The sequence below is a fragment of the Homarus americanus genome, unplaced genomic scaffold (assembly GCF_018991925.1).
Source record: "Homarus americanus isolate GMGI-L3 unplaced genomic scaffold, GMGI_Hamer_2.0 scaffold56333, whole genome shotgun sequence".
Taxonomy (NCBI): domain Eukaryota; kingdom Metazoa; phylum Arthropoda; class Malacostraca; order Decapoda; family Nephropidae; genus Homarus; species Homarus americanus.
This window is the reverse complement of record NW_024734940.1, coordinates 8723374-8739191: the sequence shown is the minus strand read 5'-3', so window position 1 is coordinate 8739191 and position 15818 is coordinate 8723374. Positions and strand designations below refer to the sequence as shown.

The window sequence follows — 15818 nt, the reverse complement described above, 5'->3', positions numbered from 1 at the left end:
TTATTTTTTTTAAATACATTTGCAGAGACAACAAACTTTTGATAATTATTTCTCCAACATATCTATAAATCTGTTGACGATATATAAATTTAACTTAGGATGCTACTATTATGTATTTTAACCTTTATGCATTTTAATTTAGGTTAGGTTAGGCATGTTAAGGTTAGGTTAGAGTGGAGTTAGAGTTAAATAAGGATTAGTTAATGTGGTTAATATATTGGACTAACCTGCAAACGAGTTATTTGTATTACTGATTATTTTCGTACTATATTTTCATAAGTGAGTTCTGTTGCTGGTCTTATATGGACGTAATTTGCGAATTAGGGGATAAAGACAACGAGACCCTTCAATTGTTTAAAGACCACGACATTGTTCCCTTAAATAGAGACTGTCCACACTGTGGGAATCCCTGTGCTTTCAGACCGGAAGAAAATTTTTATAACCTCCTCAACGCTTGACGTTTCCAGCCATCATAATAAATCACTCCGCTGACCGGGCTGCATAAACGCCGATGCGGCCGTATCAATTCACGTACAGAAAATGCCTCAAATTTCACCACATCATAGTAAGTTCTTTCTGTTTAATATACCAGGGGTCCGGGGGGTCAGAGCTTTCCGGTAAGGAAGTTAGATAAGGTTAGGTAGGTTAGATCTGTTTCTCATACCAACAAATGTTAAGTTACGTTAATTTTAGAAATATTCATTTTTTAACACCTTTGCACAAACTACAACAGTGTCCACTATAAAAAGACAGTGAAAATTCAGCGTTTATATATTAGTTTTCGCTCAATGTCGCCCGCAGGTTAGTCCTGAAAAATTACCGTTTAGGTAAAGATTAGGTTAAGTAGGTTAGGTTAGGTAAAGATTAGGTTAAGTAAAGTTAGGTTAGGTTAGGTAAAGATTAGGTTAAGTAAAGTTAGGTTAGGTTAGGTAAAGATTAGGTTAAGTAAAGTTAGGTTAGGTTAGGTAAAGATTAGGTTAAGTAAAGTTAAGTTAGGTTAGGTAAAGATTAGGTTAAGTAAAGTTAGGTTAGGTTAGGTAAAGATTAGGTTAAGTAAAGTTAGGTTAGTAAAGTTAGGGTAAAGATTAGGTTAAGTAAGTTAGTTAAGTTAGGATTAGGGTAAAGATAGGTAAAGATTAGGTTAAGTAAAGTTATTAGGTTAGGTTAGGTAAAGAAAGTAAAGTTAGGTTTATTAGGTTAAAAAGTTAGGTTAGGTTAGGTAAAGATTAGGTTAAGTAAAGTTAGGTTAGGTTAGGTAAAGATTAGGTTAAGTAAAGTTAAGTTAGGTTAGGTAAAGATTAGGTTAAGTAAAGTTAAGTTAGGTTAGGTAAAGATTAGGTTAAGTAAAGTTAGGTTAGGTTATGTTAGGGTAAGGTACATGGGTACTGCTCATACCAGGAAAAAGTTACAAATAACATTCAACAGTGGCACATTTATACGTAGACACGGATGAAATACGTTCTAAGAGGACACGGACGTATAGACGAAATACGTTCTAGGACACGGACGTACACAGACAAAATACATTCTAAGAGGTCACGGACGATATGTACTCTAGGACACGAACCATTATATAACATGAGTTTTGTTTAGGTTACAACATTATGGGGGTAAGTAGTCATGATGGATAGATAATTATACAAGTGTGCAAAATTATAAAGTCTTCATTTTACTGTAATTCTGAATTAACATGTTGACATCTCTTAGAAAGTACAACCAAAATGAATATATATATATATATATATATATATATATATATATATATATATATATATATATATATATATATATATATATATATATATCCTGCTACTTAAAATAAAGTATTGCTAACAATTTCTTGAATAGAATCAGTTGAAAATTAAGTTTAATTCCTAGTCATTAAAGTGCAAATTCCCAAATAAAATTAAGAAAATTAAGAAATAGATTATAGTACAGTACAACACAGGCCTGGGTTTTAAGAAATTTTGCTGGTCCTTAAAATTTTAGGCCAGAAGTCTCCAGACCCCCGTGTGTTACTAGTAAATCACCTTAACTCTCCCACCCCCTAAAAAAATCTCATTGACTTTATGCGAACATCAGACATGATCCTGGGTTACAAAAAAAAAAAAGTTGACCCGTATGGGAAAATCTAAGGCCTGATAATACAAGGCATCAAGTTCTTCTTAAAAAAAATATATTAAGTTTCGTGACTAGTCGAAACAACCATAAAATATATCCGTAAACCCAAATCATCATACCACAAGTAAGTTGACGAGATATTGGTACTTTGATAATTTCAAAATATTTAACACAAGGTCTCATGCGAATCAATATACCATCTAATCTGTAGCACCTTAAAACATAACCAAATTCGAATATCTCTTTTATTATCTTCATTTACCAGCTAATAATTATTGCCTGCTGATGAGCACCCGAGACGCTAGAGGACAAGGTGGCTAGAGAAGGGCGTCTATTGCTGCGTGCAACAGCTCACCTAACTAAGGTTGTGCTGGTTCCACTCTGGGAACCAAATGAACCCACAACGCTAATAGTTACAGAGGGGTAAGGTGGGTAGTTAGGGGGCTGTGGCAACTTTACTCTTGAAAGTAACAAAAGCGATAAAGATAATAAAAAAGTTATTTGCCACAACACAACACAACACAACACTGTGCTGTACTATACTGTACACACACCAATTAGGCAAACAAAAACGTGACTTATGAGATCACATTAATATAATATGTCATGTACTATTATAATTATATACATTTGCTAATAAAAAAAATATCCACTAAAATGAGCGTTCCTCTTTGAAAAACAAATTAATTATGTTGAAAAACTAGTTTTGTCTGTCCACCCCGACCCGGTACCTTCTGATAGGCCAGTTTCTTCGTGTTGGGTGTGGAGGGCACCTGGCTGGCCCCGAAGCCTTTGGCCTGGCTAGAAGGGAAGTTATAGTCTTCAGGATATTGGTGGCCTCGCCCCTCCTGACGGAGAGTTACCCGTGGGGACGGCGGCACGGGCATACTGGCATTACCTGCATAACACTATATTTTAGGCCATATTCTACATGAAATCTTAAATTGTTTATTGCTATCAATATAAACATTATCATTATTATCATTATTATTAGTAGTAGTAGTAGTAGTAGTATTACCCTTATCATTAATAGTAGTAATAGTAAGAGAAATGGCATCATTATAATTCAATATCACAAGAGTATCTCACCAACCATAAAGCCTACTGCAATCGTTCCTCTTCACTACTTAAAATCAAAAGATCACCTGAAGATTAGACACCTCAGCTTATTTCACCTGCTGATTAAACACCTCTAACACTAACCTAACCTCACAACAATGCTAGCCTAATCTAACAACAATTCTAGCCTAACCTAACATAATAATGCTAACCTAACCTAGCCTATTAACCTAACCACCCCAAGTAGCGTTAGAATGTTAGTCATCAGTTGAGATAAGCTGGAATGCCTAATCTTCAGATGTTCCAAATCAAATAATACTGCTTTAAACACAATACCTGACACTAAGCCATTCATTGTCTGCATCACTGTCTAAATATTTTTATACCAGAGAAGGACATAAAATATTAAGCTTTTATAGAATGTATAGTTACGGCCAAAGTTCCCTGGACACTTAGCAGTATCTGGCATGTTAGTGTGCAGTAGGTATCAGTACTTCTGATACCCAAGAATATTTGTCATGCTTAATTATATTTTAATTATAAAGTAATGACATATTTCTCAATAACATTATTTTCCCACATTATACGCCTGGATACTAATTTAAGTTATATGGAAGAGTTTCTTCGTCAATATTCGATCATAAATCCTAATAACTAGCCAATTAAAAGCCTATGTCATACTCTTCCCACAGTGTTACCAGATCACCTGCCACATATTATTAGGTTGATTGTGACGAACTTCTGCTGTTGACTGTACTTGAGGATCATAAGGTGAGGTGGATTAGGATTTTGTTGTTGTATTAATTGAGATAGGTTTTAACCTTATGGCTGCGGGGGGTTACCCTAATCTGAATAAAATGGCTTGGCGGTACCCAGAATAATAATAAGTGCGGGAATCACAGCAAAGGGTCTAGGGTGTGTTATGTTTTTTGGTATTGTTGTTCCCACATTAAATGCGATGAAAAGTAGCTATTAAATATAAACCAGTCATATAAAAGACCCACAACGTGACACCAGATATTACAAAGTTTTCAGGGAATTTTGTCTGCAACTGTACAAAATATAACAGTGAATGACATATTTTCCTTTTTTTTTTTATTCCTACAACCTTGTATTGCTGAGTCAAGTGGTTTGTACTTGTGGAAAACTAATGGTAGATACTTTGTAAATTTAATTTTTTTGGTTCACATGAAGATTTGCCTCTCTCAGCATAATTTGCCTGATAATTAAACACCCTATTGCAACCTAGGTGGGATTATAATAGAATAGGTTAGGTTAAGGTGTTTAATCCTGAAGTGAAATAATGGGCGGCTAATTATCACGTAATTTAACTCTTCTCTTCCAAGTTTGTTTTCGTTTAACTCGCCATTTACTCATATTTGCTCATTCTTTCTACTCATCTGACTTACTTTTCTATAGATATACAGTATTCTTTTTTCGTTCTACTCTTGACTATAATATGCTTACCATGATGTTGATAGGGTTTAGCCACACCGAAGATCTTATTGCCGAGAGGCCGTAGGGTTAAGGGTTGTTGGTGAAGGGATGGAGAACCATTCCAGTATCCTTGAGGGAGATGGCTTTGCTGGTGCTGTAGTTGTTGTTGCTGTAGTTGTTGTTGTTGTTTTTGTTGCTGTAGTTGTTGTTGCTGATATACGTTGCCACAATACATCCCTTGACGTGTGACACTACCATGGTAACCTTGTGGCTCTGAGGTACTGACCCCGCTAGGGCGGTTATGTTGTGAAGCAGGTACAGGTATTACCACGTCTTGGGGCAAGTTTCCAATAGGCTGAGTGTAATCGTTTTGCACCTCAGGGAAATATGGAGACAAAACGACAATTTCCTCTTGTTGCTGTGGGTAATAATGTTGTACATGGTGTTGCTGGTGCTGCAGTGAGGATGGTGGCAACAGTGGGATTTCTTGCTGCAGCTGTGGCACTGGCTTTGGCAGCTGTGATGGAAGTGGTGGCTGTAATATTTGTTGCATCTGTGATATTTCCTGATGCAGCAATGGCATCTGCTGCGGCTGTGACACCTGTTGGTGCGGTTGTGGCACTTGTTGCGTATATTGCCTATGTTGGTACTGATGCGGAATTTGCTGTTGCGTTTCTTGGTAAAACTGCGGTACTGCTTGCTGTTGTTCTGGCAGTTGTGACATTTGTTGATGTACCTGTGACACTTGGTGTGTAGCTGTAATTCGTTGCATACGTGTTAGCTGTTGGTGATCAAGAGATGTTGCAGCAGTGGAGGGAACTGAACCGAGGAAGTCCTTGGCATTGAAGAGGTTCCCTAAATATTTTCCTTCAGGTGGGATGGAAGGAAAGGCACCATGAAGCGAAGTGTGGTGGTTACCTGCCGCCTCAGTAACACAAGTAGAAAGTGTTGTATCGGGACATTCAACCTTTGTATTCTGTGTGAACACCGACTTGTCATGATAAGCATAAGGAGAGAGTAAAACCACATCTGGAACTTCTCGGTCGTTCACATATAACTGGGTTGATTCCTCGAGCACTCTGCCCTCCACATAATCTGAATAGGACAGTGTTTGATTTACTACATTTGGTTGATCATGTTCAGACACATCTACTAGCAGGGGTTCGGAGGCAGCAGCATCCTCGGTCTTAGTGGGTAGTGAAGGAACATTACTCAGGGGTTTCGTAGTACCATAACTATTAATAACGCTGACAGCATCCCCGTGCAGTAGTCCATATAACGTCTGAAAGAGAGACACTTTGAATACCGGTACTTTAAAGAAATTGTTAACTATATTATAGATAGTTTTAAAACTTTATACAACCTGTTATCTACTACCTGTATACTGTACTGTACATGCATGTAAAACTCTCCGTTAACATTATTTTCCGGAACTGATAAACTATGCTGAAGAAAAATCTGAAACTTTTTAAATTAAAAATACTATTGAAACTTTTAAAACACTTCAGAAATTGACAAATTGTATTGTCACTGTATTTAATAAGTTCAAAAAAGCAATGCCTGTAACTATATAAACATATTTAAACCTTGTGGAAACTGGTGAACTATACAAATTAAACCCCATTTTCCACGTCTCTACTCAGACACCACAAAACGCCAACCTTGGATTACATTTTACCAACAACACATTGAACGCCGTTTCTCCTCCTCATTTATTTGAACTTCATCGTATCTCCTCTCCTTTTATCTTCTAGGGTAGTGAACCCCTGAGACAATAGTTCATTCCCGTGGCAGGCAGGGTTGATAGGTCCTTGATGTTAATGTTTTTGGCTAGTTGGCCTTTCCAACTCTTCTCTCCTGGGGACTTATAGACCTGGTCGCAGTCATATTTAGGGCCCGGACTATCCAGCTCTCTTCATCTGGGAGACGTCACAGAGCCAGGCACTGCCATGCCAAGTTCATGGTGTAAACAACATAGTTGTTAGGTAACCCTTCTCGCCTAACAGGTCTGACACTTTGTTATGTCAAGGCGCAGGACGAGTTAACCTTCATTGTGAGGGGTGCCATGAGAGCCAGGCACTCTCACTATGTCAAGGCCCCGCCCAGGCTAGATCCCTAATAAAACTATGGGAATCAACATAAGACAGTGTCATCTGTACTGTTAGTGGGATGGACTTACCGTGACGACCTTGTTTGGTATCCAGGGGAGGGCGCTGATGAGGTTGGACAGGGGCAACGTCAACACGTCTGGCAGCGACATCGCCGTCAGGATTATCTGAGCAGTGATGGAATTGATGCAGGGCAGAGACAGCAACAGGCGCTCGTGCTACAAGTTAAAATAATAATACAACGTTAGTGAGAGCGCGTTAGTGAAACACTGATACTGAAGAACATTTCTGACATACTTAGGTGAGTATACGCAACAAAATCTAATCAATATTATTTCCGTTATTGTCATTCATTATTAATTGCCGCTAATTCTTTTACAGGCAACTGATTACATGTGTACAATCTACTGAGTACTTGAACATCAAAATCCACCTCGTTTAGTAAGACAGAAAAACAACAATCAGTATCCACCATCTGTTAGAACCATAGCTAAGAGGTTGTTTACTGTTCAAGGTGAGTAAGGTGTTCCTCAACCTGCCCCTCACTCTGATAAATGCACATATACTGTATACTACCTTCCCATTGTCTTTACTCCTGTCCCAGTATTGTGTGGGATGGCTCAAGGCGACAGCAGCCTCAAAGAAAGTGGAGTCGAGGGGGAAATATTAGAGAGAGTGAGGCCCAGAGGTACAGTACAGTGTGGGTACAACATATTGTAGATTAAAACTATTTTAGGTGTAAAAGGGGGCAGCATAGCCAGCAGTGCACTCGACCGTCTTCTATTCCCCAATTGTAAAGTTAGCTGCCGGAGCTAGGTTGTTACCTGGGCAAAAACTAGCGACCAAGACGAGGCTGCAAAGGTAATGTGGAAAGCGTCAAGACAGGGCTAAGACAACAAGTTAGAAATATCCTCATATACTTCCTCACATCCTCAACCAAAGTACACAGATAAGCTCTGGCCATCTTACCCTGAGTGATGGAACACTGGCTGGGAGAGGTGTTCAAACATACGCCTTACCAACACAAGTCACTCTTGTATCACCTCAGTACTCTCATTTATCACTTCTTATTCCCAACGGAAATGTCATTATTTACATAAAAATTTCAATTAATTTACTTTCAAGCACAATAAAAATAAGTAAATATGTTTCAAATTTAGTTTTAAAATCATAAATAAAGTTACCATATCAGCAACACGCTTAATAATAGAGGCGGTGGTTTATCTTGAGGGCCTGGTAAGTGGTGAAGTAACAAAGAAACATAGGTTGTGTTACCAAGGCTTCCACATGCTATAGTTTTTTGTACTTAACAGATATATTTCCAAATTTTAATACATGAGTAAGTCAAACAATGAACATACGCCATCACAGAGGCTTCATCTATCAATGACCTTTTGTACTCGTGAACGCGTGTAAGTACATCTTTATACCCACACACACGAGGACGTATACCTTCTGCTGATAGGTGATGCTGCGTTGTGTAAAGCGAGAGATAAAACTAATCAGTGTCTTAGAGCCTAATCGTGAAAGAGGAACACCAAAGAGCACATCTCACACCGCAGTAAGAACTAAATGAAGAAGGTGGAGTACTATTAATATATCCTATTAAGGTTAGCCCCCACCCCAGCTTATTTCACATGATGACTAAACATTAACGCTACCACGGGAGTTAAGTTAGGTTAGGGTAAAAATAAGCTAGGGTTAATCTTCATATGGCCCTTATTAGTGGTAGAATACTTACAAAAGTGGGAAAAATACACACACACTAAATAGTTAAGTCTGTAAATAAGGACACACTTACGGAGCTCATCCTCGGTGTGAGCCAAGGGCGTGTGGTCCACTCCTCCTTGTCCCAGCACGTGGAGGAAGACCTCGCCGCCTCGCTCACTGCGCGGCTCACTTCACCAACCTGACTCCACCCCCGACGTCAGCCAGAAATTGAGTGTAAATAAATATATAGAATGTTAGTGACAATAAAATGATTACGTTGATGGGTGAATTAATACTGAAAAGTCATATCAGCAAAATACAAGGCCTCAAAGCAAACAAAAACAAATAAATACACACATATATTAAAGCAAACAAAAACAAATAAATATATATATATATATATATATATATATATATATATATATATATATATATATATATAATCAACACCTCAACCCGCCAGGATTCGAACCCATACGAGCCCATGACTGTGACCGGGGTCGAATCCTGGCGGGTTGATTGTATGTAGAAGTCCGCATGTTTATTGGGCAAATGAAATATATATATATATATATATATATATATATATATATATATATATATATATATATATATATATATATATATATATATATATATATATATATATATATATATATATATATATATATATATATATATATATATATATATATATATATTGGTACAAACAAACACACAAACAAATGTAATACAATGAAATACAAAAGTCGTGTCGTCAAATTTGGTGAAAACATATGCCGAAGAGCTCAACTTTTGGTGCGCTCTGCCTTGTGGTAGGGCTCTCATAATGTGTCGCGAGTTATATTCAATCTTCGGACAAAACCGCGACACGACTTTTGTCTTTGATTGTACACACACATACATAAACACATACACATGTATACACTAATACACACACATATACTCAAACACGAACACACAATCACACATACATAAACAAAAACACACATATACAGAAACAAACATACACACATTCACCTATATATATACACAAACACAAATATGTAATAGCACCATCTGGCCCCGTCCTAGTGTGATCGTCGGAGAAGAGCAGTAGGTGTTACGCTAAGGAGGAGCTGTACAGTTTCTTTGATGTACAGGCTGGTAATTACTAGGCGATAATTACTCTACCACCAGGTGTACTAAATATTTTCATTCTCCCCCCTACAAATGAAGCGCATCTCTCTCTCTCTCTCTCTCTCTCTCTCTCTCTCTCTCTCTCTCTCTCTCTCACACACGTACACACAAAACTGCAACACAGGCCTAAATTAACTACACGTATCATGATAAGAAACCACACCGAGTATATGTGTGATTACCGACTCCACCACTTAACCAGATAACAACTTACAGGTAACATCTGTAATCACCGACTTTTGCGACACGATATAAGTAACAATCACACACCATCAACAGTAAGAGGTAACTGAGATGTGGCTATGGGTTCAATTCCTGATAGAAGATGGGGCCAGCTTCTCTTCAGTTCATCTTAGGATTAGCCCAGCCCAGCTTATATCACCTTGAGATTAACCTCCCTAACCTAATCTTATCTAATCTAAGTTAACCTGACTAATCTTGAACTAAATTAACGTAACCTAATCTACCTTAACCTGACCTGACCTAACCAAACCTAACCAGATCAATCCTGACTAAACTAACGTAACCTAATTTAACCTGACCTGATCTAACGAAAGTTCTAACCTGACGTAACCAAAACAAGCCAGTCCTAACCTGACCTGACCTGACCTGACCTAACCTAACCCACCAGGGAGAGTTAGGTCTTTAATCTTGAGGTGAAATGAGGTAGAGGGGCTAATCTACATGTGATCCTTCTCTCCTTGTACACCTGCTCTCATGCACTCAGTAATAAATGAGTACACTATCTTTCAGTTTGTTTATAGTGGACCGGGTCCTTGGATGGGGTGGACTAGCATCAGTGTTGCCGCTATGTTCACATCGGCCAGGTGTCATACGTAACATAAGAGGAAACGTGTAAAATTATTGAGTAACTGAATTAAACAGGAAACAAATAGAAAATATTCAGAGACGATATTTATTGATATTGAAATACGTTTTATTTTGGTATGGAATAAAAAAGACGTCGTAATAAGGTTTAAAGAATTAAATTTGTAACCAAACGTGCATATATTTCCCCATTTTGCAATGAAATACAAAGGTAATAAACAATACATATACGTGGTATTTACAATTAATCATTATGATTTTTTACAAACCGAATCAAATTCTCACTTGGCTCGTATGAAACACATCCTCCACATTTGTGAACCATTTCAGATGAAATGATTGGAGATGTTAAAGTCTGCGTAGAAAGAATAGTTCTTTGCTTAGTTTTGGTCAGATTCACCTTGGAAAAGATTCTTTCATCAACATTTGATGTGGGCAAAGACAATATCTCCAGAGCAAAGTATAGCAGCTCACGGAAATATGGTTCACCAAAATCATCTTTCATACTTGACATTTCCTTGTAGAATAGGTCTGTATTTCTTTGATTTTTCATACAGTCTGGAAATTTTATGTTGTCAATGGCTCTCCACTTATTATCCAATTGCTGTTTGTTCGTGGGAAATATTCTAGGGAAAGCGTTCATTAAAAGTAACATTGAAGGCATTGTCACCCTCGACTGCTCATTTAAAAATTATACTGAAAATACAGAATATATCTGTATAGGTTCGTTACCGAGTGGAAACTTTTTTTTTCATTTTGCAAGATATAATCATAAATTGCCTGCATCTATTCATCACATCTTCTATCATGTTTTTCCTGTCCCTATACTCTTCAGACTGGAGGAGACTATGAACTTCTATCCCAAGATATATCTGATTTAGGTGGAGGAATTTTGTGTTGTCTTCGGGATCTATATTTGTTATTTTGAGATCCTGTTCACTCCATCGCTCTCCATGTAACTCCACAATACATCACGGTAAAGATCACTGCATATTTTATGAAATACTTGTATTGGAGATTTTTGACGTTGGAAAAGAAGGTTTAAGTTATTAAGCTTTGGCAAAATACAGTTGAGAAAATGGAAGTATAGTCATATGGATGGATCATTTAAGCTTCTAGAATAGATGAAATTGTGTGGATTTTTTCCTCCATACTTATGCTGGTAAAATGTAGTTTCAAAGGTTCCCATTGCTCTATCAGTCTCGCAAACTGACATGTTATAAGGGAAAATTACGTGAATGTATGCTATATACTGTATATCAATGAAGAGACTTTGTACGTCATTTTCGGACAAATATGTTACTATTTTATTTAAACTTTAATAAATACATCTTCTATTCTTCATTTATTTGGTATTTTCCTCTTTAAAACATGTGTGAACTTTTTGTTCACCCTCTCGTTAACGGTTAATTCGCGAGCTTTTTTAGTTCACATAGCAGACGAAAATGGTATACATCGGCAACACTGACTAGCATCCTGCCAACAGAGGGGAGGTGTAACCCATGCTAAGAATCAGGATATTATCACCTGTCCGGCCATCCTGTGTTGCGGCAGTAAATGGCGTGTATTAATAAAACAAATACATTTATACATAGAGTTCATATATACATTTTATAGAGCGAGAATGAAAGGGCGAGTTAAAGAAAATTTCAAAAAGAGAATATCTGAGACAAAGTAAGATGACAAAGGGTTAAGTGAACAACAAAGTGAGAGAATAATACAAAGAATAAGAAAAACAGTCATAGGAATACAGTCCACCTCCTACTAGAACTAGAAGGATGGGGGAGGAGGCAGTCGTCACCTGGTGGAGGTTGTGGGCGAAGAGCAGGGAGACGGTGAAGTCAGGAGAGCGGAAGAGGGCACTGGTGGCCACCAAGCGAGCCAGGGCCTTCACCACGCCGCTTCGGAACATATACCTAACAAAACAAGGATAACCAAGATATGGGTACTGTATTGGCTGTGTTAAGTCGTACCACAAAAAACATCCCTCGTGCAAAATGCATTATCAGTCAAGTAATAAAAGACAGGCATTGAGCTGATCAAACCAAACAGAAATATTAAATTCGTGAGAACAATTAAAGACAAAAAATAAATGAAAGAAGCTTAGCTCTCGTTTATGAAGAATTAATACAAATTTAATTAACCACACACACACACACACACACACACACACACACACACACACACACACACACACACACACACACACACACACCTGGAAACAGCATCATTTCTTGTCAATTGGTGAATGACAAGTATGCAGTAAAGTATAGAGTTTGGTTGACTAAATCTCTAGATATACTGTTTCTTAAGAAGGAAAAGCTCCTGTGCAACAAAGAACCTCATTACTGTTAACAAATAAAGTAAGTTCAACAGTAAACACCCTCTCTGTCCAACTGTCTAGTGCTTCCCTCTCACTCCAATTATTGTACATCAAAAGCAAACTTTGTTTACCCTGAGTCAGTGGGTGGATGTGAGTAAAGGATGATGTAGCATGTGGTGCACTGGAGGGAGAGGAGGACCAGTTGACAAGTGAGTCGGTTGAGGTTTGTGTCGGTCCGCAGCTGGGCCAGGGGCTGGAGCACAACACAGGTACGCTCGTCCAGCAACAGGTCCGGCCATCCGTGCCCTTCGTCCTCGTCCACCACCACGTCCCTGAGTGATTGTGGGGGTGACTCTTGGTCAGGAGTGAGTAGTTGATATGAAAGATATTATGAAACAGTACAGTACACTTAAATACAAGTTTTTTTTATTATAAAATTGTTGGTGGTTTTATTTCGTTTTCGAACTCTGCATCCTACCTTATTTCGTCGACTTCCTCGGATGTTGTAGAATTTGCACAGATATAATGTGTCGATAGACAGTAATACTGTACCTCTTCACCCGGTAAACGTATATGAAATAAACTGTAAATTAAAAAAAAAGGTGTGAAGCAGTGGCCCAGCCCCACACATGTCTCTCCTAAAATCTGTCGGTAGATAAAGGGCCCAAATGATAAAGTGTAAAGCACATTTCCACCACCAAGTGAATGTGGAGAAAAATATCAAAGATGCAGCAGAGTTCGTGAAAGATGAGGACATCATGACGTGGAGACGTTGATGGGGATGATACAGCAGCAAGAGTGCAAAGGTTATAGCAAAAATATTAGACACACTGCGTTTAATGTTGGTCTCGGTCACTACAAAACGATGGGGCTAGGCGTGGCAAATTCATGGCCAAAGTCTATGGATATTACACAGCAGTGTTCGCCAAAATTCCTTGAATCGTTTTCCTTAGTATTAAATCAGACTCCAACCACATTACATATTTGCTAAAAATCCTTTCTTTTTACGCGAAAAATTTTGTCAGTTCTTACTGAATAAATATTTCAGATTGCTTAAATCAGAACAGAACTTTATAATGATCCATCCAGATGAACATAATAATGAACGCGCAAAAAACACGAGAATAAATGTACTTGTATTTACCTGTTATTTGCGATTACATCCTCCATGTGAGCCAGACAAAGCTATCACAGAACCGTGATCATGTTTTATACATAAATGTGGACACTCTTGATGATAATTATATGCAATGTCGTAAATGTGCATAAATTATGTTGTGATTTCAGTCATTTCCACAAATAATTTTCTTAAGCATATAATAAATATATTTTTTGCTGGTTTTGGTGTTTCCTGGATAATAAATAACATATATATGGCGAAATGAAATATCACACCAATTCTTATCACGTAGATCTCCCTAAAAACGAAGCACTTTAGCCATATTTCACATCATATTTCTCCACCTCACCATACAGATTTTTGGCCATGAATTAGCGATTTCAGACCACTGTGCAGCTCGGCGGAGTGTCAGGAGGGATGACTGAAACTAAGGACCTACCTGAGGCATCTCTCCACCAGGTTAATGTTGTATATGGAGGTAAGGATGTAGTGAAGCTCGGCGTTATTAGTGACGCTGTTTGACGCCACTAGGGTAATCTCCTCACCACCCTTCCGACCATTAACACCATCATCACCACCACAAACAGAGTCGTCCCTCTCACTGGTCTTCCTTTTCTTCGCCGAAATGCTCTCTCCTGTGGGTTCCTCCATGACGGTCCCACCTGTAAACACCCACAGAAGTCAGATGTTTAGACATACTAATGACACAACAACAGAAGCACCAGAATACTTCACCATGATACCCAACCTTAACAGCACTGTGGATCTGGTGAAAATTTTCTACATCTGTTAATTGGTAAATGACTGAATACATCTATTTTGCTCCTGAGAAAAATAACATATACAGGTTGACAGTCCTTTATCCGAAATCCTTGGGGCCAGAGGCATTTCGGATTTCGGAATTTTTCGGTTTTCAAAATTTTTTTTTTTTTTTTTAATGTGTATTAGTCCACCCGGGCATAGATCACTGACCCACATTGTGGGCCTGGGGGGCGAAAATATAATACAAATTATATTAATAATAATAATAATAATTCATAGGTCTAGGTCGTGTTTCTCACTTTTGATCTTTTTTTCATTAATAATAATAATAATAATTCATAGGTCTAGGTCGTGTTTCTCACTTTTGATCTTTTTTTCATTCTTGTATTTCTTTACTGTATTATTATTATTTTATTATTACAGTATTATTGTTATTGTTACTATTATTATTATTATTATTATTATTATTATTATTATTATTATTATTATTAATTTTATTATTATATTTTATTATTATTATTATTGTTATCATTATTATTTTATATTTAATTATAAACTATTATATATATATTATATTGGTCAGTGATCTATGCCTGGGTGGGCTAATCCCTGTTAAAAAAAAAAAACTTTCGGTTTTCGGATAAAGGGTTATCAACCTGTACTAACCTCATGTATTAACCTACACAAGTAACAGAGCGTGTCGACTGTTTATATTTAGAGATAATTGCTGATGAAGACTTCAGAAATAAGTAAAACAAACACATCCACCTACACCCCCCAACTAGCCTCTGAAACAAGAAAATACAAGAATCGCTCCAACGCTGACACAACAGAAGAAGTACTTGGGAACAGACGGTGCTACTGGCCTGAGAATTGCCTGGTGGTGAAGGAGACGACGGGGATGTTCTGCCTGGTGCAGTGGTGGACGCAGGTGGAGGTGTCACCCCCTGCCTCCCACTCCACCACCAAGCTGAACTGTGACCACGGTAGCTGGTGCAGGCCCTCCCCTCCACCTTCACCCCACACCACCACGCTGTGTCGTTCCAGCCTGCAACACACAGTAAGAGCAGGTCAGTTGGTGCAGGCCCTCCCCTCCACTCTCACCCCACACCACCACGCTGGAACAGCCTGCAACACACAGTAAGAGCAGGTCAGCTGGTGCAGGCCCTCC

At 38.0% G+C, this 15818-nt stretch overlaps 1 protein-coding gene across 1 annotated transcript; it reads right to left on the bottom strand.

Moving 5' to 3' along the window:
- Nucleotides 1-1818: 1818 nt before the first annotated feature.
- Nucleotides 1819-15318, bottom strand: LOC121870570. Its single transcript, XM_042372400.1, has 7 exons — nucleotides 15314-15318; nucleotides 14488-14547; nucleotides 12244-12358; nucleotides 10843-11118; nucleotides 6797-6943; nucleotides 4648-5899; nucleotides 1819-3019 (listed from the first exon to the last, which is right to left on the bottom strand). The coding sequence occupies exons 1-7, from the start codon at nucleotides 15316-15318 to the stop codon at nucleotides 2805-2807; spliced, it is 2070 nt and encodes a 689-aa protein (XP_042228334.1). The 3' UTR covers nucleotides 1819-2804.
- Between the last annotated feature and the right edge of the window lie 500 nt (nucleotides 15319-15818).

What these genes read in the sequence shown, in the direction of transcription:
- LOC121870570 (XM_042372400.1), bottom strand. An exon ending in ATGAAAGAATCTTTTCCAAG is followed by an intron (nt 6,944 to 10,842) that starts GTGAATCTGACC and finishes TTTAACTTGTAG; the next exon opens with CACGAGCGCCTGTTGCTGTC. An exon ending in TACCAAACAAGGTCGTCACG is followed by an intron (nt 5,900 to 6,796) that starts GTAAGTCCATCC and finishes TCTCTCTTTCAG; the next exon opens with ACGTTATATGGACTACTGCA.